Source organism: Rattus norvegicus, chromosome 11 (assembly GCF_036323735.1).
Source record: "Rattus norvegicus strain BN/NHsdMcwi chromosome 11, GRCr8, whole genome shotgun sequence".
Lineage (NCBI taxonomy): Eukaryota > Metazoa > Chordata > Mammalia > Rodentia > Muridae > Rattus > Rattus norvegicus.
In genome coordinates, this window is record NC_086029.1 from 53,809,515 (window position 1) to 53,833,455 (window position 23,941).

A 23,941-nucleotide genomic window follows, 5' to 3' on the forward strand; every position below is an offset into this window, starting at 1 on the left:
ATTCTATATCTAGAGCAGTTTACAAGCAATAATCTCAGATCTGCAGGAAAGCGTATCTTGAAGTTCTCTTGGGAAATTAGGAAAAGTATTTATTGAGTATAGCTAATGTATTTATTATAAAATTGTGAAAACAAACAGAGGGAGGACCTATATGTTTGAAACATGTAGTAATAGCTAAGTTTAAAACATAAGTTACAAGACAATTACCATAAGCAAAGTAGATAGAGGGGAAATGAGGGCATGTGGTATAAGCAGATATTAAATCATGTAGGCAAGATGCAAAATTGAGAGGAAAAATGTCTACATGTTACTTCAAACCTCTGGAAATTACAAAAAGACAGTAAAATTAGGAATGTTCTGGGAGTCACAAAGTGACTTAAGAGCTCACTCCATAAGATGGAGCCCATACCCAACACTGCTTGGGTGACCACAAACCTGAAACTAGATAACCAGAGTCCTAGGGGAAAAATTAGCAATAAAATGATAACTAATGACATTCTGCTACACTCATTCATTAGTGTCTTGCTCAGCCAACATCAGAGAAGCAGATGAGAACAAACACAGAGACCCACAGACAGACATTATGCAGAGACTGAGAGACTTTCAAACACTAACCCCTAAATGGGATGTCTCAATCAACCCTTCCCCCGTCAGGGACCAGGGAACCCAGTGGAAGAGAAAGGAGATAGAAAAGGAGGGAGAAGTGGGGAGGACACAAAGTGTGTGGTCTAAGCCACATGATAAATGCATATGTGTATTCATGGAGACTGAGGCAGGCAACATGCACAAGGCCTGTACACATCTGCACCAGATTGGGTTCTAAAGCTAAAAGGAGCCATGATCCCATGCCCCCATCCCTAACCCAGAAGCAAACTCCCATTCATAACTACTTGCAAATGAAAACTTAACTTCCTGCAAGGAAGTTTCATTGAGGAGAAAAGCTACTCTTAGGGGTAGGTGGCATGCCCAACAGTAGATGAATTTTGTGGGTTCCTTGTCTCACAAAGTCATGACAGGGCTTGTCTCTTCACCCTACAGGTCATCTGCATATGTCTTGTAGCTTAGTGTTTTATAGGATTTCTGAGGGTAGAAGAAGAGCATGTTTGTGTCTGAATTCATTTCTTGGGCCTTCCCCCAGGCTCTGCTCCTGTTTGTTTGTTTGTTTGTTTGTTTGTTTTGTCCAATTCCACTGTGTTAGTTTTGGTTTATCTTCTCTTGTTTTGTTTTATTATATTATGCTTTATTATTACATCTTAGAAGCATGATGCTTTCTAATGAGAGACAGAAAGGGTGTGGGTCCCAGTGGGAGAGATGTTGGGGAGGAACTGAGTGGAAGAGAAGGAGGGGAAGCTATGATCAGGATCTATCTCCCGAGAAAAATAATTCACAATAAAAGGGAGAAAAGAGTAACAAATGACCATTACTTGAAAAAGAATGATCAGGAAATTTTTACTACAGAGAAAAGATGAGAAATTATAATTTTAAGAACAGTGAAATAAAGGTCTGGCCTCAGTGGCAGAGATTATGTCTAATCCCACTAAGTGACTTGAGGTGCCTGGGTGGGTTGGTACCCAGGAGGGGCTTCCCTCTTCTCAGGGGAGAAGGAGAAGGATGGGTTTGTGTTTGTGGAGACATGGGAGGGTGGGCTGTGAATCGGGATGTAACGTGAATAATAACATGAATAAGTAAGTTAACTAATAGGAAAAAGTTCTATAGCCTAAGAAAAAATAAACAAATAAAACTCTCAGCAAAGTCAACATTCATGCCATAAAACTAACAATCCTGATTAACAATGATGCACTCTAGAAAAGCACCTGCTGCACCCTAGAAAAGCACCTGCTGCACCCTAGAAAAGCACCTGCTGCACCCTAGAAAAGCACCTGCTGCACTCTAGAAAAGCACCTGCTGCTCTCTAGGAAAGCACCTGCTGCACTCTAGAAAAGCACCTGCAAATGATGCCTTCAAGCATATTTCCAGTCGCTCTTGCTGAGACAGGCAAGGGACCTAGCTCATGTGCTGGATGGTTTCTACCTCATGACAGCTGTTTACATTTGGAACATCTATGTCAGCAAAAGACCAGTTAGCCAATATTCTAAAACCACAGTAATGTACTATGCTTGAAGTAGATAAAAGCTGACTTCATTTCCCAGGAGTTTAAAGCTACCAAGAGAAAATGTCATCTTCCAGGAGCTCTCCTCTGTGGTGAGCAAGTAAATGACAATATGTGAGAATGGGCAACTACTGTGTAGCTGGTCAGGAGTTAACCACACTTCCTGCCTGACAATGTTTATATTAGAGATGTAACTACAAATACTACATGCATGTCAGACACAGAAAATCTACCTACAGTAGGCATCCTTGACTCTGTAACTTACTAAATAGGAAATTACTATTGCACTGTGTATTTGTAAAGCAGTGAAGACAGTATATAATTGTTCGGCCGCATTTAAGAGTAAAATTTCCATTCGATACCATCTGAGTCAGAGAATAGGACTTGAGTATTTTTAACTGCTTTCCAATTCTTCCAATAGTCATCATTTCATATGATAAGGCAGCATTGAAGGCACAGCATAACTTCTCTAGGGCAGCAAATTATAACAAAGATAGAATATTTTTTCCTGCACATGAGATTAAAAAAATGTTAATAAACTTAAATTTCTACTTGAAACAATAAGGTTAAAAGGTATATTTCTATTTTTCTATGCCATGTATTTTTATTACACATATCTTGACATAAGCTGATGCCTGCTTTCAGTTCATAGTGGATGATTATATTCATCAATATTTTATAGACCTGGTTTCGTTTCCTTGACTCTTATACTGGATACATAGATTTCTATTTAATTTCTATCACTTCTCGGCCTTTTGACTAAGATCAAGTGTAGTGTCTATTTAATTTCTACTCTCAAAATTGCAAATTCATATATATTTTTCCCAAAGTTGCATTCTTTATCACTGATAATACTGCTATACTTTAGTCATTCTCATAATTCAAAATAGAGATGTAAGATTTGATTCCACCATTGATACACACACATACACAGAGATATATACACATACATATACATATACATCACATACATATATCATATACATATACATATAGAGAGAGAGACTGAGGTAAATACATGTTATATGAAGTCCAGACACTATATATTATGTAAGGTTATGTAAAACAAAGCCATATGTTTAATGGTGAGTCTTCTGTTAAGAACTTCTTTTTCCAAAGCACCATAAGAGAAATCATTGTCATAATTTTAAACCTTAAGTCAGAACCCTCAAGTACAGGGAACTTGACACATTCTTTTGTATCTGTAGCAATGTGGATTTTTATAATCTTTTCTTAGTCTAGAAAGTCTCTTAAAAAATAGTAGTTTCCAGGCCAACCCGAAATGAGATCCTGACAATACAGACAGGATTAAGCATCAAATGAGTCATTTGATTAGAGACCCTGAAAAGCTTCATCCTTCCCTCAACAGGATTTTTACATTTAGACTTAAAAGAATTCGCTTCAGAACCTGTTGACCTAGGTTGATCTTTGCATTGAGAAAAATTCTTTGTAAAAAATATAGATTCACACTTTTTTTCTAATATTCTTGGGTATTTAATTTATAGATTTTTTTTCAATTTTGGGGTAGTTACATATACATGAGATAACCTAATCTGAGCCCCAAATTCATTTAAGCTTCCTATATGTACAACTGAAGATAATTTTACGCAGTAGTTTCAGTGGGCCAGCATCCTGACTACAACATACCATATGAGTATGATGTGAATCTGCCCACAGAAGCCATCATGTCAGGACCTGAACAGTTCAGAATGCAAGTTTGTAGGGTAGTTTGCATTTTACAATCCATTTTGGATGTCTTATTAAACTATGAGTTCTTAAAGGAAAACTTTGTAACCCCACAACAATAAAAGTTTAGTTCACCCCCACCACCATGGTCTTATGAACAGCCCCTTCCAGAGAGAGGTAAAAGGAACAATTCAGTTCTGATGGAATGAGCAAGAGCAGCTACATACAGGACGAGGATCTACAGGTCGCTCAGAGAGCTAAAGTAACCCCGAGTAATGTGGTGAAGTAGTTAAGCGTAAAACCAGGAAACACAACCACACATCCCTCCAGGCCAGTCTTCAATGGGTGCCATGAGTCTTCCCTGCCTTTCTTTTGTCATTGCTGTTTTAAGGGCACATCTTGAAGCCCATTTCAATCACTATGTATGTTGCACATGTCTAAAAGTGGAATCCAGCATCTCATGGGGAGAAAAGTCTCATGGTTTTATTTATTAAAGTTCACATATTAATGATAACTTCTGGGAGATCAAAGTTATAAATAGAATCAATTAATTGCTACCGAATGATTTCAAACTATATTTTTTACCTCACCCATAGGTCAACCCACAGATACCCAGGGCATTTTGGGATACAATATCATTGGGTGGAAATATTGTTTAATAAATTCATGATTCCCAGAACTAATACTGATGTGTCTAATCCAGTGTGTCCATTTTGATGATGAAGCTGCTATTCTGTTGAGACATGTTCACAGCCCAGTTAGAGTCAAAGTCTAGTCTAAATCACCAACGTCCAAGTATAGTCAATATAGGTAACCATCCTATTGATAATTTCCCAAATCAGACACAGCATATATATAATGCTGATTGACTAAGTGCTAAATTGTGGAAACCCATGCTTACACTAGTTTTCCTGGGGACCGTCTCTAGGAAAGGGTAGGGTCACACTGCCTCATTTCCTTTCTCCTGTTTTCTGTCCCTAGGAGCATGAACAGCTCACCTATTCCTCCACGAGGTCCAAGGCCCCAAGTGTCATCATCACAGGCCTCAAGCCAGCCACCACGTACATATTTCATATCCGAGTGAGGACTGCGACAGGATACAGTGGCTACAGTCAGAAGTTTGAATTTGAAACAGGAGACGAAAGTAAGTTTCACTTGATGATGTACTGCTAAAATTAAAAAATGCCAATTTAGGACTATTCTAGTAGATATCAGAGTATAAAACCAGGTGACCCGATTTCTAACAGACCCTTCCAAATTGGGTACGCTTCATATGAATACCCACACTGTCATTCAACTTACTATTTTAATGTTAATCAATAAATACCTTCTGAAATGCCTCGCTCTCAAACAGTCATAATGTGTCACAAATATATCCTGTTATACAGAATTTATCAGTCATGCTATTACACAGCATCTTAATGAACGGTGTGAGTCTGATTGTTCACCAACCCTGGCATCATACTACAATACTAATTAAAACTGGGGAGACATAAAGCCCTGAACAAATGATTTCAACACTCAGTGCAAAATATGGATGTTTGGCTTGTTGTCACAGTGGCCAGGAGACACATTCCACCAATGTGTACATTACAAGATTAAATATAGAGGCATGGGCTTTGTGATAAACTCACATTATTTCCCCCATTCAGCATACTGAAAACCAAAAGCAGAGAAAGACTGATGCATAACAACCATATTAAGATCTATTAGTTATCAACCCAGATATAGGATTGAATACAAAGATCCATTATTCTTTCATCTTTTTAAGGTACTAGAGAGGGACCAACATTGCCATCCATGTCTAGTCACTCAAGAATTGCCTGAAGTATCAAGCACTTCTTATACTGTTCTGTAATGTCTGCTGTTTCCACAAATAGTCCTACCTCCTCCTAGGAGCCTTTATGACCTCTCTGTTCAGAATTGGAGGCATTCATATCACCTTTGTCACGTGCAACCAGTCCGATATTTTTAATTCAAATTTACATTTTCTTCTAAGTCTCTGAATGGTAAACCACGAGTACATAAATGTCCGTAGCTCTTCAATATACTCCTGTATCATTCGGAGCTTCACACAGAGCATGTGTTTTAGGTACTTTACACATTATTTTCGAGCACATATGCTTACCTGATGCATGACAAGTAGTTAGGGAAAGATGGTCAATAGAATGTTACAGGGACACATCTTTGAATAACTTTATATTGATTTCATTGTGCTGCTGTACTTGGTGATAGATAAAATGTATTCTTAATAGCTTTAATGACTATCACAATATTAAATGTCTACATCCTAAGTATTCTTCTTTATTGATTAACTTGATCTTTCTCTTAAAATCTTTCTTCTTCTGCACCGAAGTTTATATTTGGTCATGTAACAGAATGTTACAGATTCTTAAGCCACTAAATATTGAAGACTTTGAATTAGGGCTGGCTTAACACCAGGCATGTGCATAATTCTACACTAAACATTTTGTACAAATTATTTCCTTTAATTCGAACAGCACCATCCCTTTTTTAGAAACATAATTAGCAGCATCCATAATTGTATAGTAGGCGGTGAAGGTAATAGATAAAAGCCCTGGAACTGGCTAACAATAGCAGAGGAAGACAGTGAATGCTGTGTTCCCAGTATGAAAGTGACCTTGATTAGACCCTTAAAAAGACAAAGATTCTGAGAAGAATTCAAAAAACATTTGTCTAAACCTGGAGTTTGGGTATGTGAAACGGTTTCTACTCAATTTACAGCAAAAAGAAAGCTCATATAAAGGCACATTTTTCATTGTATTGGCTCAAAATTGCATTTCAAAGCATATTGTTTATGCCCAGAAGAGAACTGAGTGAACAATGTCCTGGTAGAATGGGTGCAAGTTTGCCATAATTTAATAATATGATAATATGCACCCCAGTTGATAGCATCTGTCTCTGCCTCTTCATCTTCTCCTAGCTCATGTGTAAATTTTTATAGCTTTAGTTTCTCAAGTAGTATATGAACTATTATGATGTCAACTTTATTACTAAGTTCTCCCTTGTGTCTTCCATTTAATTAACTAACTTTATAATCCACTCATAGAGAATGGGGGGGGGGGATTAGCCTCTCTCATTTAATGGCCTGTTTCAATTTTTTTTAAGCAATCAGAATAGTTTACTATTCATTCTCTCTAGCTGTATCTATTTTACTATGTTCAGGCTATAGTTTAATAACAAAAAACAATAAAATAAAGAATGGATTAATTCTATTTCAAAATTATAATGATGCTCTTAACAATTAATGAATATTGTCCTCTAAATGATAGTAATAGCCAAAGAATAGTCATAGTAATATCTCTTGTTCTTCAAGGTCAATGACTTCACTTATATACTCATTCATTTATTCACTCCTGCATCATTAAAATATGCTAGTAGAAAGTATCTAACAGATATAAAGACTATTAATTACAGTTGGTAGACTATAAAATAGCTTACTTGAACTAGCTTGGTAGCTTTCTTTCCTCCTTTTCAAGAACAACATTGTTACATACATATATGGAGAGATAATGATGATAGATTAATAATAGGTATTGATTGATAAGTAAGTATCTGTTTAGTTGCATACATAGTAACATTATTTTTTGGTAGTAAGCTAGCTCTGTATTATGCATATATCTAATATTTTGTCACTATTGGCACTTATTGCTTACCAATTTTATACTGGACTGGTTATATACAGTGCTTGATCCCCTTATACTGCTGTTATGATAGAGTTAACAAAATTAGAAAAATAATAGTAAGAAAGAGGAAAATAGTAAATATCTTATGTGGATTCTTGAAATACATATAGAACCACGGTGCAGATGATAATTAGTTATTTTTCAAAATTAAAATAAAGTGATATAATGCCCCCAAAATACTAACAAGTGCAGTTCATTTTGATGAATGAACCTTCAGAGAATGTGAATTACCTCAAACTTGTCAATGTCCTTATAGTCAGAATTTTTAATAGATGAAAATTAAAATTAAAATCCATATCACTAATATTTTCCATATCCTTAACACTGCTTTAAAACATATTTCATATGCTTTAAAATAAAAATTTGTTAAAATTATATATATTTTAAACAAATGAAATTATTTAAAGATTATGAAATAAAAAATTTTATTTTTTTATTTTTTCAAATATATATTTAAACAACTATTTCATATTGACATCATTTTAGGGTCACAGATTATAATGGTATATGTGTGTACTGAAATACAAAATAAAATATTGTCAAATAATAGTTATACTGTACTTTCCTTTGCATTCTATTTTCAAACTATCCAAAGGAAGCAGAATCCATAGTTAAAGGCCAACATTATTAGAATATTGGAGTCCTATAAGTGATGACTAGCTATTTACTTCTTGTCTAGCCCTAATTGTTATCCGAGTGACCTGGGAGAGCCAATACAATACTTTTCCCTGAAAATATTACTTCATCGTGCAAATTTAGGTTTCACCTGTAGGCTACATAAAACACTGATAGCCCAAAAGCTACATCTGTCAGTAACTGAGTGAGAGTAAAATGTACAGTAACTGAGTCTTAATGACTGACTTTTTTTATATATCATAAAATAAACACAGAATAAGAGTCATGATTAGCATTAACCAACTAAGATTTCAATTGCTGAATTGCAGCAATATTTAAAAGAACCATATCCTGCATTAAACATTTATACCAAAAATGGAATGTAGATCTGAATGAACGGCTAATCATTTAAGTATTTTGAAAACATCTGTTAAAATTAGCTAATATATTGGTCTGATTAGAAGCAATTGGTTCTCTTGAACAGGGCGCTGAGGAGAGTGATCCTGAATGTTCAGGTACAAGATGGCTTCTTTCGTTATGCATCCTTCACATTTCTAATAGGCGAATTTTTATGCTCCATTTTGTCTACATATAACCCCTAAATCTTGGTGATTAAATAACCACATTTCATTGAACAAACTATGAATTTCTCAGCAGGTATTCATCTTCCTCTAAATCTAATCACAATAGACATCATTTCTCTTCATTTGTCCTCATGTTGCTGGGACTTTGTGAAAGTAGTGTTGCCTGGATAGTTCAAACACAAAGATTTTATAATCTCATCATTACCTCAGGTTTCGAAAATTCCAACTGCAACATTAAGAAAACTCTTACACTTCAGAAGTTTAAACTAGCTCACCTATTTCTTGACCAAGTCCTGATGAGCAAGAAACTATCTCTGTTTGGGGGTATTTTCAATAATATTTTATTATGCAAAGGCTAAGTTCATTACTATAGTAAACTCTTTGAAATGAAGAATTATATTTTATTTTGTTTCTAATATACACAGCATTACTAGCTTTGTTTCCAGTAACAGAATGAAATTAGTGGGTCATGCAGATGTACAATATATTCAATTTTAATTATATATTAGTTATGAAGTTTGAGAGCACATGTGAGGGACAAAACATTTTTAATGTATTGTTTTTAAGTCTCTATTCCATTTGACTCAGTCTGTTGGTTCAAACACAATCTGTACTGCTTCAGTTGCCTGGAATGAAATTAGCTGCACCATTATTAACAGCAGCCAGAAATGTTGGAACGATTATTAATGCTGGACCATGAAGCAGAAAGAAGACCAACTGACCCTGGTGGAACAATAAAAAAGTTAATTAATCAAGCAGTGGGTATATTTCATATTTATGAGTCTACTCAAAGGAGGACAAATTCCAGGGTATAATGCATTAATTTGACATTATCTCCAATCAATAGTGCACTCTCTAAATTGGCAGCTATAACCATGTAAAGACAAAAATCAGTGGAAAAGAAGGCTTTCCTAGTATCAGATTGTCAGACTACACAGTAGTCTGTCTTATGAAGTAATATAGGTTCTTCCTAAAGTGTGTGCTAAAGGAAGAAGGACTTGTATTTACTAAGTGGTAAAGAAACTTGCTTACTTATATAGGATTTATATAGGGAAAGAAATCTGATATAATTGCTGCTATTAAGACTCTACAATATGATATTTGCTGAGTTCTAATTATTTCTCAAGCACTATTCACTTTTTAAGGAATGCTTTTATCTTGCCAGTTATATAGCTCAAAACCTGAAATATATGGAAGAGCAGTCCACTTATTTTCCACATGTAGTAAATAAGGGAAAGAACAAGTTTAGACCCTTTCGTGCCAAGACTTACCTTTTGCTCATTCAATATCTCTGTGTACTTTATTTTCTTCTGTCATTCCCTTTTTTTTACACGATTGGATTTTCTTTGCTCTCGTTCTTTACCTTCCCATAATTGATTATATTCCTCTCTCAGCAAACATAACTTTGAATGTAAAGGCAGATGATTAGGAAACTATATTTATAGTCTTTGAACATCAAGCACGAGCATAGTTCAAAGAGCTATGAGGTGTTTTCATTCACTGTTCTGTATTAGTGCACACATGTCAGGCTAAATATGATATTTTAAAGGGTCAAAATAATGAAGCTAGCATCATGTGTTTATCTATGCAGGATATAGAGGAAGAAGTACTATTTACCCAGAAAATAGAAATCTCCCTTTAAGGAAAATTGGACTGGGAAAAAAGGATACTTTGTTTCAATTTTGTGAGATCAAATAAGGATTTGAAAAGATAGGAACTAGGCTTATGTACCATGAGACAGATTGAATATCTTAATGTGAAAAATATTAATGATTATAACTTGCTAAATGGGCTGGAAAGAAAATCATTAACAATTACCAGATACTTAGAGGCTGTACTGTAAAACATGAATTTTAAAGTACAGTGTTAGAAATTGGTTTATACATAAAAGAGAAGTAGCAAACAAGTAAACCTACTATTAAAGAAGATAGATAATGATATATGTTGAGAACCATAAGAACCATAGTTCACGTAGTAACCATCACACCTTGAATAATAGTTGTTTTTCTATACATGGGGCGGGCGTCATATTTTGCTTCTTTATTTTTTATTTGGTGTGTGTGTGTGTGTGTGTGTGTGTGTGTGTGTGTGTGTGTGTGTATTAAACCAATTTCAATTAAACAACACAATTCCAGCTGTACATTCTATGGTGTTCATTAGGTACTCAGAAATTGTTCATTTGTAGCTGAAATATGAACTCTGATCAACCTATCTTTATTTTCTGTTATTATTTTCATACCTCTTATGTTGCTTTACATGCAGCTGGCTAAGAAAGGCATTCTGTGAGTGACAAAAGGACTAATGTTACTCAAGTTATACATAACAATCCTTTCAAATTACATACATCTTATCGTTCTCCATTTATGCCCTCAGTATTCACTACTTTTAAAACTCTCTTACCTATTTTGATTGCTGCCTCCATCCCCCTCACACAATCTCTCCCCCTCTGAGAGAGTGGAGGTTCCCCTTAGGTATCCCTCCACCATGGCACATTAAGTTTCTGCAGATCTAGGTGCTTCCTCTCACACTGAAGCCATACAATACAGTTCAGTTAGAGGAAGTATTTCACAGACAATAGCTTTAGGGATAGCCATGACTCCAAACTGTTCAGGAATCACAAGAGGATTGAGCTGCAAATCTGCTACAGACGTATGGAGTTGGGGGGAGTGCATAGGTTCAGTCTGTATATGCTCTTTGTTTAGTGGTTCAGTCTCTAAGAGCCCCCAAGAGTCCAGGTTAGTTGACTCTATCAGTCTTCCTATCTTCCTGCGAGTTCCTATCCCCTCAGGACCTTCAATTCTCCCCCAACTCTTTTTTTAATTAGATATTTTATTTATTTATATTCAAACGTTATACCCTTTTCCAATTTCCCCTCTGGAAACCCCCTATCCTATCCTCCCTCCCCCTGCTTACCTCCATCCAATGTTTGGCAGGTCTCTCTGTTTTAGTCAGCAGAAGAGCGGGTCTCAAGTTGGGCTGGTTATTGGTTGGCCATTCCCTCAGTATCTGCTCCATCCCTTATCCCTGAATTTTTTGTAGACAGGATAAATTTGGGGTTGAAAGTTTTGTGGGTGGATTTGTATCCCTATTGCTCCAGTGGGGTTCCTGCCTGGTTATAGAAGGTGTCCTCTTCAGGTTCTATATCCTCATTGCTGTGAGTCTCAGCTAAAGTCACTGCCACTTTCTCCTCGGGGAGACAGGAGAGGGGACCAGAGGGCCAGGAGAATGAATGAAAATCTGCAGTATTCACTATTATTTGTCTCTTGTATACATATATTAACAAGAAGCCATGTGTGGAATGTTCAAGAACTTCCAGAAACTCCCCTGACAGCCATATTATGGACTTACTGGCAGAGGTCTTTATGTCACTCACAAAATTTTATTCTAATTCAACTTGATTTGAGATGCATTTTCTTCTATCAGCCATCATATAAATTGTCTAAATTTTTCTGTCAAAGTTATCTGACTTTAAATCATTGGATTCTTCTAAGGAACAAAAATCCTCTAAAGACATGTGAAATTGCTCCAAATTTAGCAGAAAAAAAATACATGCTCAATGTAAAAGTTGAAGATTTGAAACTATACCTCAGGCTATAAGAATCTGCTTTACAAAGCATCAGGGACAAATGAAACAAACCTAATTTCACATAATGACCACATGGATGATATCTTCCATACCATAGTATATGAGCTACTCCTGACTCCTCAGCACTGTGGAGACATGATCAGGAGTAGACTAAGAAGGAACTGGAGTGGGATATTGACAATGGAAGTTAAAGGATAGTGTTTAAAGACATGAGGGACTTCATCTACTTTTAAGTGCCAAATATTGATGACATGGATATGGCTCTATGAGAAAGGCTAGAAACACTAGGTACCAACATGCAGCTGTCATTGAGGGAACAACAGCCTGCAAAGACAACACAGCTTAGGTGTCTCTTAGAGTACACCCCACATTGGTTTAAACAACATAGTAGACCATCATCCCTCAGAACTGATAAATTTGATTTGAATGAAATTGTCAAAATATTTAGAACAGGTTAAAACTATTTTATATGACATATAAAATGTTAACTATGATAATTAAGTCAGAACTTTAAGGTACACTATAAATTTTCCCAGCACTACTCAGAAGTCATTTCAAACAATCTATACTACCATTATTTAAATTTGTACTAACCTGAAACAGATCATCCATTTTTATTTTTGTCTTGCTATGAAGTTATAATACAGAATGGGCATATGTTTCAAAATAAACACGGTCAGAACTCCTCAAAGGCATGTGTTAAGAATTAAGAAGCAGCCTAAATATTTTCTACACTTTACTTTTCCAAGGTATTTCAATATAGTTTATATGATTCTACTTAGCAAAATCACAGAAGCCCTGTAAAGGATTTAGCTGTGTGTGCAAAAACCCCCGTGTGTATCTGTAAGCACATTATTACATTATAAAGTAAGGTCAGTAGCAGAGAATGCCCACCTTGCTTCCAGGTAGGAAACAGCTGATATGTCATAAAATGAACTGCTTACTCTTTGGTGCTTTCTAGAAAACTGAGAACCCATTTAAAAATTGTCTTGCACTATAGTTATTCTTGTGTCATATATTTGCTGAATACATTGTCAGGAAATACCCTAAATCATTTTCAACCATTTCACATATTAAAGTAACATAAAATGCTAGAATATTTCTTACTAAGCTAGAAAATATGCATTCTGTCCCTAACTACACTTCCATACTGAGATTAAAAGTTGAAATGGGTAGTATTCTAAATACCACTTTGAAAAATATCCTGAGAACTTACAAAACTGCAAATTTGATTTTTTTTTCCTAAGTTGAATGGGGCCAAAATTAAAAGTCATTTGACAAAATGCTATCGCAGGCTGAATACTTAATGGTCTGTGCATTATTTCACATCTTCACTCAATTAAAACCAATCAGTAAATAGCTATACCAAATACTATGGTAGACACTGTAAAATGAAAGATCAAAATGGATGAATTCGCTGCCTGTTTTTACAAATTTTATTGATAAAGTCAGAGAATTAAATATAGCTATAAAACAGTGAACTAAGAGGAAGGAGAAAAAGGAGTGTGCCAGGGGCCAGCTGTTCCTTCTTCTTGTTTCTCTCTTGAGGTGGCAGAGGGAGAACAGCATTGGCAGGGTCAAGACTTGGCCTTTTGAGATATTTAGGGTTGCTGTTTAATAATAAAATGCTTACCAATCATCAGTCTAAGTCACTTGGCTTCAGTAGCTGATCTGCCTGCCTAAGTTTCTCTGAGGCCAGAAATTGCAGTCTCTGGTCCTTAGAACCCCATAGTGAAACACCAGAGTATTAAGTAAAATAGCCTTCTATCTCTTCAGGAACTATGTGGTTCTAAATCTCAGCCTGCTAGTTGAAGTCACAGGAAGAAAATGGACACTTTGAAAAGTGATTTTAGCCTTTATTTCTAAGTTCTTCAGTTCTCCAAGAAGTTTTACAAAAGTTCTCTTCTAAAGTGTTTCCGTTATAAGTTCTCTCTGCTGTCTTCTAATCTTGCTCTTTCCTCTTGCTCTCATGTCACAACAATGCCCTTACTCTCAATGCCTTTATTCCCAATGCTATAATAGACCTTTGCTTCCAATACTTTTACTTCAAAGTTTTCTCTAAAAGTTTTCTAAGAAAAGGTCTTCTCTGAAAAGTTCTCACTAAGTGGTTCTTATTGAGTTCAGTTCTGTCTCCTCTCTTTGTCCTCAGTACTTATACATCTTTCAGAATATATAATCACATGATAAAAAGTTTGCCACCAGTTTACACATAAATTCATATCATACATTGAATGGGAGGTTTATAACAGGGACTGTTTACATGCATATCCATTAAGAGTAATTATCTGGCTAAACATCATCTGTCACTAGCTCTACAGGTTCATTGAAAGTTAAAAACCATAATTTTTGTGACTAAGGTATTAGTGAAGTTTCCTATAGATAAATCCACTCAATATTTGATCTTCTGCCCTTGCACTTATACTAAATCATTAGGTTTCTTTTTATGACCTTTGGTTAATTGTTTTACACCTGCTTAGTTATATGTGGATGCGTCCTTGCTATCTCAGAAGCAATTTACTCATGACATTTGAAGACTGGCAGAGTTCTCATTTACAATTTTGATGATCAGAGAGTACTAAATAGCAGTCCTATTATGAAAGAGCTTTTATTCTTATAGGATCATCACTAAGAATTAAATCATCTACTTGTCTATATAGCATCACTACAAGATACTACTACATCTTTGTAGTGCTGCAAAAATCTGCTCAGTGTGTGTGTGTGTGTGTGTGTGTGTGTGTGTGTGTGTGTGTGTGTGTGTGTGATAATATGAGAAAAAAGCATAACAATAGCAGGAATCTTTCTTGATATGAAATCTCCTCAGTCTTGCCTAAAGAAGCAAACCTATAATTATCTTTAATAGTTCATGGTGAAACTGTCTTAGGAAGATTACCTGCTAGTTTTTAGCTTCTCTTTCTTTGATGGCTTCTGGCAAGAGAGAGATGTAAACATGCTTGTCATGGGACACTTAGAGAAGAGGATATATCCTAATGGAGACTCCACAGTTAAGTAAAACTTGACCTTGAAAGTGAAGATGTGATTAACTGTATAAATGGATTAGTGTATTCATAAGGGCAAAACCTTCAACATTTAATGGTCCCATATGATCCCATGTCTTTATATACCATAATTCAGATGAATGTCAACATGAACTTAAAGAGACAAAAGTTTTCTAAACAATAGCCACAAAGCTCTGACTTGAGAATCAGCACTCTCTTTTGAAATGCACTTTTAAACTAATGACTTGCTGTATTTCTTAGAAATAACACTTTATGAGTGAGAACAAGATCAGGGGTTAGCAGAGATTAAGTCATATACAGGTACAAGAAATGCAAATCATTCCTGCTGAGGCTAAAATTTCATGGTTTCTCATTTTTCTTCTAGTCATCTATAATTATGACAATTGGCAAGCTATCCAGGGCAAGCTTCCCATAACTAACTTGTCTAGAGCCAAACCTAGCACATCTAATTTTTCTTTACTTTATCCATACCAAAATAAACTTTTCCAAATATCCTTTTATTGCCATCCTGTAGCTGTCATCACTTTCTCCTTCCCTAGAGACTACTTCAGCCTTCAGAATTCACATACTGAAAGTGCAGGAACCTTGGGAATTATTAATTTAAATTCTAACTCATGCTTGCTCTCTGCCAATATGCAAACCTGAATGTCTCTCCTTGACAGTTCATATTTGGTCTTTGGAATTTCAAGACACAATGAATTATGGGCTTTTCACCAGAGGCTCCAGAGAAAAGCACAGCAAAGCCACCTCATGTCAAACTTGCAATGAAATTTTGGTGTTGCAGAAGTCTTGGAAATTAAGTTATCTGAAAGACTTTATGAATCTAGGTGGAAAGGAGGTAATGGAGATGTGATAGCAAAGCAAAAGAAGACACTAGTGTCACATAAAGTGTCACTGACTTGTCTATGAGCTACTTGGCTGAATATTATAGCTAGTGAAGACAGACTGATACCCCCCAATAAAGCAGCATATGACATTGTTTCATTGCTCATGAAGGCTAAATTCTACAGTTTCTCCTCAATCAAAAAAAATTTTAAAAAATGCTATAATACCTTCCTTTACTTTAAAATAGGAAATTCTTGCAAAATAATTTAAGGTCTGCATGGGATTACTCTGGATAAGCATCTAAACTTTCCCAGTTGTTCTTTTTGTTTTGTTTTGTTTTGTTAGTTTTCTTTGGTTTTGGTTGGTGTGGACTTTGTGGGTATTTAGGGAGGCTTTTTGGTTTTTTGTGTGTTTTTTATTTATTTTTTGCTTTGTTTTTAGTTTTGTTGGTATTGGGACATAGAGAATCAACTTGATCAATTTAAGTATTGGACTCATTAAGCATATTCATGTGCTGTATACTCAACCATCCATCAATTCAGTTTTCCTTAAATCTCACTCTGTATTCAAATAAAATATTCCCTACATGATGGAGATATCATAGAAATAATCAAGAATATGTTTCTTTAGAGGTTACATGCTCAAGGGCAAGGAGACACAGTGAATAAACAATAAGAAAAGTAGCTAATATTTCAGGTGATACAGAGTGCTGCAGGGAGACTCCCTTGAGCCCCAGGTGTTTATTCCCCATGTTATGGGAAGTCTTGATGAGGGCTCATAGCTACAAACATTTTGCCTGGCCTAAGAAAGCTGCGTGCTATAGAATCATGACAGTATCACCCCCAAGCCCCTGGAGCAGAAAGAATTCAAGTCTGCTCAATGTAAGTCACAGAGACCTCTTTGCTTCAGTAATGTGTAATTTTGAAGAGCCACCTAAACTCCAGAATTCCCCAACATTTGCTGTGATCTTTGTTGCTTCCACATAGCAGATACACTGCTACACGAATCCCTTTCTGCTACATGGATCCCTTTCTGCTAAATGGATTCCTTTCTGCTACATGAATCACTTTCTGCTTCCCCCATATATCCTTGCTGAGACAACATCTCATAACCCTATCAAATGCAGGAATGCTGTGCATAGTTCATATTGAATGCTACCTGAGATCATTAATGAAAGATCCTTGGAGGAAGAGCAAGACTGAAAAGCAATATGAAGAGTGTCTACTGTCTACATGAGACCAACACTCTGCAGTCCAACACACTTCACACCTGGGCCATCATACCTGTCATAATCACAATTGTAAGCAAGGCATCCCATGGAAACTTCATGGAGAAAAGTTTAGCTTCATCATGGGAGATCAAGAAGTACACAAATAACAAAAGAAATAAGAAAAAATTTTACAGTAGCAAAAGATCCATGCTATTCTATTTAATAGATATTTCACAGATGAACAGATCCATAAATAGAACAAGTGGAGAGGAATTATATAAATATATTTTAAATCCACATTTGGTACTTGAATGTACAATGTAAATTTCGAAGCTAGACTTTCTAGATGCCAGAGATGGTTGTGTCACTTCATTGTTCTATGCCCTAGCTTCCACATCTGGAAAATGGGGATGAGAATTCCACCTAATTTCTAAGTGTTCTTATGAGCATTGACTATTTAGCAGAATAACATGTAACTGGAAGCAATCAATAAGCATTATTTAATTATTGTTTCAAACTCTAAAAAATACCATTCTCAAAGTAATATTGCGTTTTTTAAAAAATCCTGTATCTTCTTTCATGTAAATTTTTTCAATAGAACAGCCTTTAACTAATTATCTTGGTTTTTTCATTTGACACTTACTTTTCATGGACATCACGGATTTTGTGATGTTAGATTTTATTTAATAATTATGTGTGAGATATAAACATTAGTGAATTCAAAATAACACTGCCCTCCTAGAATTAAGTGCTATGAAACATATTTAACAAGTAAGGTTCCACATTTCAGCTTCTGATAGTCTAGGTATTTTTTCTAGCAAAGAAACAATATGCAAGGGAGAATATGCCAGACCTATGTCAATATTATCATTTAATGACTCAGAGCCACTGTCCCTGTTACATGCATGATATAATAGCTTAACAGAATGTAGAATCACCTGGATGAGAAGCCCTTAAACATTGTCCTTTAGATATTACCTTGATTTAGGTTAATTAATGTGGGAGGATCTAGCTTAACTGTGGCCCAACTGTTAACTGTGGGACTCTCGGGCTGTATAATAGAGGAGAAAATGAATTGAACATGCAAGCATCGTTGCTATCTTCATCTGCCTGACATTACTTCAAGCTTCTGCCCCCATGACCTTCCTATCATTATCACTATAACCTGGAACTGTGAGCTGAACAAACCCTTTTTTCTTTAAGTTGGTTGGTCTGAGTATTTTACCACAACAGCAAAAAGAGAAACAAGGACATATATTAATCAGATTATTTAAAGTTTTGTTTTACATAGCAAATCTCAACTACTGCAGCTAGACTATCTATACGTAAGATTTGTTTCAGTTATGTCTAACCATATAACCATGGTTAGCAGGTTAGTTAAACTTTTTGGGCCCTAGTTTTACCCTTACTATGGAGTTCACTATGTATCCCAGAGCAGCCTCTAATTCTAATCATCAGCCTCTGTATATAGTACTGTCACTTTCTTGTGTGATTGGTGTGAAAACTCTGTAAGTTGATATGTGTGGTATGTTTAGAAGTATCAATGTTATTGATAGCCATACTAAAAGCACTTATTATAATCATAAATATTGCCCCTCTTCTGAGAGAGTCTCATCCATTGAATGTATTGTAATTCTGAAGGACTATCCTGAGCTATGAATCACCTGATACTTAGATTCATAAAAGATGAAAGAAGAAAATTTAAAGTGAATATGAATAAAGTTTTGGCAAGCGAACTTCCTTAGGGTACCTACTGTGAAATCTTCAAGTTGAATTGAACATCTATATATCTGTTTTGCTTTGCAATATCACGATACTTAAAACTTGTAATTTATAAATAGCAGTGGCATATATGGCTAAAATTTCTAGAGCCAAGAAAAGTTTATTACCTTCATTTATATGGCATCTAGTGAGGCCAGAGAGCATCACAGGGTGAGACAAAAGGAGAACATTAGCACAACGTGCCTCTTCCTCTATATAAACTGTTATGGTGATGTGGGGTCCATCCACGCTAGTATGGGATCTCACTTAAGCTTCATGACCTCAAAATGACCCTAACTCCAAATGTCATGACCATATCAATATCAAGGTTGAGTTCCCAATACATTCCCAGGGAAAAACAGTTTAGTCTTCACAGGATCCATAATGACTTACAGCAGTTTAAAAATTCCACAGCCATGCAGGTAATTCCCTTGGACAGGAATGAGCAAACCAAAGAACAGTAAAGCTACCTGTATGTTGAAAATTGTGTATTGATCAGAAGAAGTATTAGCTCTGTTTCTTTTGTGATACAGTAGCTTGCTTGAAAGATTTTCCTTTTACAAATGTTAGACAGGCAATTTTGAGAATATTTCAACCTCCATGAAATCATACTTTTCAACATTACATAATGACTGAAAAGAAGTCTGCTCCATTCTTTACTTAATTATTCTAAGTTAACTGGCAGACAAGCAGAACACTGAATAGAAATGTACCCAGGAGACTCAGGTTACCTAATTACCTTCAGCATATTTTTTTTCTTTACTGTCATATTCTTTATTGCAACTCTCAGTGCTTTCGGAATCCTTCTAAACCATTAACAGCTAACTCCTGTCCATTAGGGACCCACTTCTCACCATTTTATTTATCCATCTCAGGAAGTGCAGTTTTTATAACTACCTAGCTGTCTTTTTTGTCATTTTTTCTCACTTATCGTGCTTAAATGTCCACAGGGATAGTAGATCCCTAGCTGTATGAAACAAGCACATGCAGTAAACGTACCCAAAGTAGCACATATGGTCAATTTTTTTAAAGCAAGGTATCTCTAGAATAGAGATTTCTGAGTTAAATTCAGCAATATCCTTGAAGTTTATAGAATACATCACTCATGATCAGATTTTGCCCTACCCGTGAGATAGGGCAAATAAAATAAGCCTAATGAGCTTTCATAAGAAAACAGCAAACAGTGAAACAAAGTTAAATATTCCTATCTATCCACCTCTCAATTCATTCAAGGCATGAGTATACACCATGCCTAAATGTATGGGGGGGTTATTTCACCTTTAAACTGATGAGTGGCTCCCAGAATTTCCCCAGCTCAAGGATATTTATATATGAAGAGGTTAGGAAAATTTCCAGATGGTCTAAAAGGAGAAACCTCCAAATGTGAGTATCCATCTTGTACTTGTAAAACTGAGGGGTCAGGACATCAAAGCTCAACCTGGAAAAAGTTTGAAGCTGTCAAATAAATGAGTTGAACTAGAAAAAAATTATCCTGTGTAAGGTTTTCTAGACACAGAAAGACAAATATAGTATGTAATTGCTTAAATGTGAATGTTGGCTGTTACTATGATGATAACCAAGCTATAATCCATAGAATCACAATAATTAGATATAATATTTATTTTGAGAGATAGAGGGGCTGGAATGGAAGGATCAGGTGGGCAGGGGGTGAAAGAAAGGGAACGGGGAAGAGGATTATGAGAAGAAACAGCTAAAATCAATGTCCATTTGAAGGGTAGTGTGGAAACCTAATACATTAGAAGCTTCCTTAAACACAACGCATACACACATGCATACACACACACTCACACATGCACACACACATGTACATGCACACACGAATGTCTGATGTGACTTAAGGACAACTCTACAAGACAGAGGCCATACCTAACACTGCTTAGGTGATCAAGAATCTGAAACTACAAAGTCATATGACTGGTCTTTAAAAATGACAATAAAAAGATACCTAATGACATTCTGCTATCCTCATAGATCAGTGCTTAGCTCAGACTTCATCAAAGAAACTCCATCCTACAACAGATGAGAACAAATACAGCCACTCACATGCAGACATTATGAAAAGAGAGAGGGCTCGCTCTCAGGACACACGCTCAGCCCTAAATGGGTTGACTCTATCAATGCCTTCCCTGCCCTCAGGGCTCAGAGAACCCTAAGAGGAAGCAGAAAGAGTATGGGAGACAGAAGGACTAGAAGACACCAAGAAACAAGGCCCTCTAATTAACATGAGCAAAGCTCATATAAAGTCAGAGACTGGAGAGCAACCCCAAGGCTTGCATAAGTCTGCACCAGGCCCTTTACATGTACATTAAAGCTTTCAGATTAAATGAGTGAGCCTCTGATACTTGTGTATTCTCTTGGGCACTTTCACTTCTGTTTGTTTTGTCTAACTCCAATATGTTCGGTTTTGTTTTATCTTATTATATTTGGTTTTATTCAAAAAATAGAAAAATAGGATTTGTTAACCTTCAAAAGAAAACCAGTATAAAAACATTCCTTTGAAGCTTTGTCTCTGCACTTCCAAATGCAAGAAAACAAAAGAAAAAGAAACCTCAGTATATGAATTAGTCAGGCTGATAAGAAAATGAAGTTCAGGAATTTTCATATGTGCAGAGGGCTAGAGATGACCTCTATTATATTTTCTTAATCACTAGATATTTTAATTTTAAAAAAGTGTAGGAAAATATTCCCAAACTTGTATATGTTACTAATTGAAGTCATTAGTAGCAATCTCTGAGGATAAAATCGTTACAAGGACAAGCAGATTTCAATTCCAGTGAAAGGCTGAACTTTCTCCCTAAGCCAACTTTTATCACATACTGTCGAAGATAAATGGATGCCTGCTCGGGAAGAATAATTGAATGGAGAAATTTTTAATTTTTTTAACTTGCAAATCTCTTCTCCCTCAGAACATTCATGGTAGTTTAAAATATATATCCTGAATGTTAATAAATTAGAAATGTGGTCTGGAAAGATGGTCCATTGCTTGAATCACTTGTGGCTTTTCTAGAGGACCTGAGTTTGGTTCCCAAAATCCATGTTCTGAAGCTAGTGAACACTTGTAACTCCCCCTCCAGGGACTCTGACACTATTCTTCCAGCCTCCACAGTCACCGGCATGCACATGGCATAGCGTTAACGTCAGGACCACACATAAGTATACAAAGTATGAATATAATAAATTAATAAAAATTACATTGGACTAAGAAATCAAGTATCAGAAACACTTCAACACAAAGGAGCATGGACTCACTCTGAGACCTGTAACAGAGGTCACAGCATATGCATCATCTTGGCCCAGGATTCCTGGCGGCAACGAAGAAGAACATTTTCCCCCTGCACACATAAAGCACAGATACCACAGGGAAGAGATAAACAGGATTCAGAAATATGGCTGTAGGCAGTTTTTCAAGAAATGCAGAAAATTTATTGGTTTTTTTCCCATAGGCATTTTCTGTCTATAGCCTTGAAGAGAGCCAAGGCAAAATGTCAGCAGTCAAGTGAGATTTTTGTTTTCCATATTGAGAATGAAGGGAGAAAATAAAATTACTTAAGAAGTTTCATACATAAAGACTTCACAAGACAAAAGAAAGATACCAAAGAAGCTAGCAGAAAGAAAGAATAATATTCCGTGTTGTTTTTCAATAGACTGTTCATTACCAGAAACTTGGGATAACCTTAGATTCCCTTAGATTTATGTAATTACTATACCATGATTTAGCCTAAGTAATGACTTGGCAGGAATGACCCCTCACTAAGGCCTCAAAAAGGTGTGAGAGAGACAACCTGGAAAACTCCCAGAAACAAAGTAACCAATATTCTTCTTCATCCCCACCCCCCACCCAAGAGTGACATAAGAAAGGTTAATGCTCTACTAAGACACGCTTGCCTACAGACACATTTGCCCACACCAAAACGGCCAAAATAGTGGTTGGTAACCCTCAGTCCCAAGCTGAAAGAAAAATGAGAATATGTTCATTCCACTTTGGCATCAGATCCCCACGCTCAAGGAACCCCAACGCTATGACTAGATAACAGACACTGAACAGTTTTCTCAAGTCCTTCCCTTCAAGACACAGGACGAAATAACTCCCCTCCTCAGAGGATGCTAACAGTGCTGCAGTGTGTCCCCATGTGACCTCCAAAGTTCAGTCGTCCTACCTCCACATCATAGGTACTGGGAGTAACGGCATGCACCACTGAGCCCAGTGCAGAGGAACCCAGTGCACTGTTCATGGAGAGCTTTGAATGTGATTCTTTTACTTCAATAAATAACGCCAATTCCTGGAAATAAGGCGAAAAGAAATTGAACTTCTTTTATTACAAAACTCAAGGTGCCTAACAAATATTTGTACCAATTTGAAAAATGAAACCTCCCACATCTAGTCTGAAAGAGGATGCAGGCCATTGTCGTTAGGATTCCGCTTTGAATCTGCTCCCACAATTAGATGCACAGTAGATTGAGAGCCTAGAGCAGCACACCACAGGATACCATGAGGACAGATCATAATGGCCTGGAAATGTTTTAAAGCAGATGTTCTGAGTCATGGAGAAGAACCTTAGGAGTATGCTCCCGACAGACAAAATTCTGATGAGCTGTGCCACTCTGGAGCAAGCTTCTGGGATTAGCTGTGGGCAAGTCCACCACACAAACAGAAATAGCTCCTCATATTGTGTAGAACTATAATCAATTGCTTTTAGTCTACCAAAGAAAATTAATTTAGCTTTGATGAAGTTAACAAAACTCAATTATTTTTCTGGCAACAATAGAATAGCTGCTATTTGTGTCCTTAAATCAGTTCTTAAAAAACATTAAATTCATA

At 36.1% G+C, this 23,941-nt stretch overlaps 1 protein-coding gene across 3 annotated transcripts in view; it reads left to right on the forward strand.

Annotated features, from left to right (window-relative positions):
* Window positions 1–23,941, forward strand: part of Epha6 (Eph receptor A6) — a 951,337-nt gene that overhangs the window by 582,731 nt on the left and 344,665 nt on the right. For all 3 annotated transcript variants that reach the window (NM_001419529.1, XM_039088720.2, XM_039088721.2), the window contains one exon: window positions 4,778–4,940. In NM_001419529.1, the coding sequence (NP_001406458.1) occupies window positions 4,778–4,940 (163 nt within the window). The remainder of the gene's footprint in view (window positions 1–4,777; window positions 4,941–23,941) is intronic.